At 51.0% G+C, this 1,094-nt stretch overlaps 1 protein-coding gene across 1 annotated transcript; it reads left to right on the forward strand.

The window, feature by feature from the left end:
- Positions 1-223: 223 nt before the first annotated feature.
- LOC147848613 (uncharacterized) lies at positions 224-1,036 on the forward strand (the record flags this gene model as incomplete). Its single annotated transcript, XM_087338316.1, has 1 exon — positions 224-1,036. A coding segment is annotated over exon 1 (582 nt), but the record flags the coding sequence as incomplete, so codon positions are not given.
- Positions 1,037-1,094: the final 58 nt, after the last annotated feature.

Here is a 1,094-nt window from a genome sequence, read left to right on the forward strand (position 1 = left end):
GAATGTCTTCCTTTTTTGTGTATGTATGTATGTATGTATGTATGTATGTATTGGATTGGATTCATAAAACCGCGTCTTAGTTTGACTATCTCCCCCCCCCCCCCCCGAAAATAAAAAATAAAAAATAAAAAATAAAAAATAAAATCAAAGTTCAAACAGAGCAAAAAAACAGGGCAAAAAACAGAGGAGAAAAACAGAGCAAAAAAAGAACAGGGCAGAAAAACAGAGCACAAAACATAAAGAGAGGAAAAAACAGGAGGCAAAAAACAGAGCAAAAAGAAAAACAGAGGAAAAACAGAACACAAACTCAAATTCTCTCCATCTCTCACTGTCTCTGTCTCTCTGTCTCTCAGCCTTCAGCCAGAAGACCAAAGACCAAGAGAACACACAGAGAACACAGAGAGAACAGAGAGAGAGAGAGAACAGAGAGAGAGAGAACAGAGAGAACAGAGAGATGTCTGCACCTTCTCCATCGCCTCCATCGCCTCCTGCCGCCGTTCCTTCTCCTTCTTCTTCTTCTCCTCCTCCGCCGCCGCCTCTCCAGTCTCCGCCTGCACCTCCTCCCACCTCGCCATCGCCATCGCCATCGCCTCCACCACCAGTCGTTCAACCCCCCACTACTACTCCTCCTCCTCCTTCAGATCCTCCTTCATCGCCGCCCCCAACTGCTTCTCCTCCTCCTCCTGATGCTGTTCTTCCTCCCACAGTAACCCCACCTCCTCCTTCCTCTCCTTCTCCCATCGATTCCTCGCCTCCTCCTCCTCCTCCTCCTCCCTCCGATCCTTCTTCCCCTCCGCCCACACAGTCTCCTCCTCCTCCTCCTCTTTCAACTCCATCTCCACCTAATGCTCCTAATGCTCCTAATGCTCCTAATGCCCCTTCTCCTCCTTCTTCTTCTTCTCCTTCTTCTTCCCCCCCTCCACCTTCTCCTCCTCCTCCCTCCAAAACCTCTCCTCCATCGCCCATAACTCCTCCTCCTCCCACCACCACCACCACCACTGCAGCCTCTCCTCCCCCTCCTCCCCCCTCCTCTCCTGCCATTACCTCCTCCTCCTCCTCTTCCTCCTCCTCATTTCCTCCCCCTCCCCCTCCTT

The sequence above is a fragment of the Azolla caroliniana genome, unplaced genomic scaffold (assembly GCF_043228905.1).
Source record: "Azolla caroliniana isolate FFs.n. ecotype wild unplaced genomic scaffold, voAzoCaro1.0.p SCAF_299, whole genome shotgun sequence".
Taxonomy (NCBI): domain Eukaryota; kingdom Viridiplantae; phylum Streptophyta; class Polypodiopsida; order Salviniales; family Salviniaceae; genus Azolla; species Azolla caroliniana.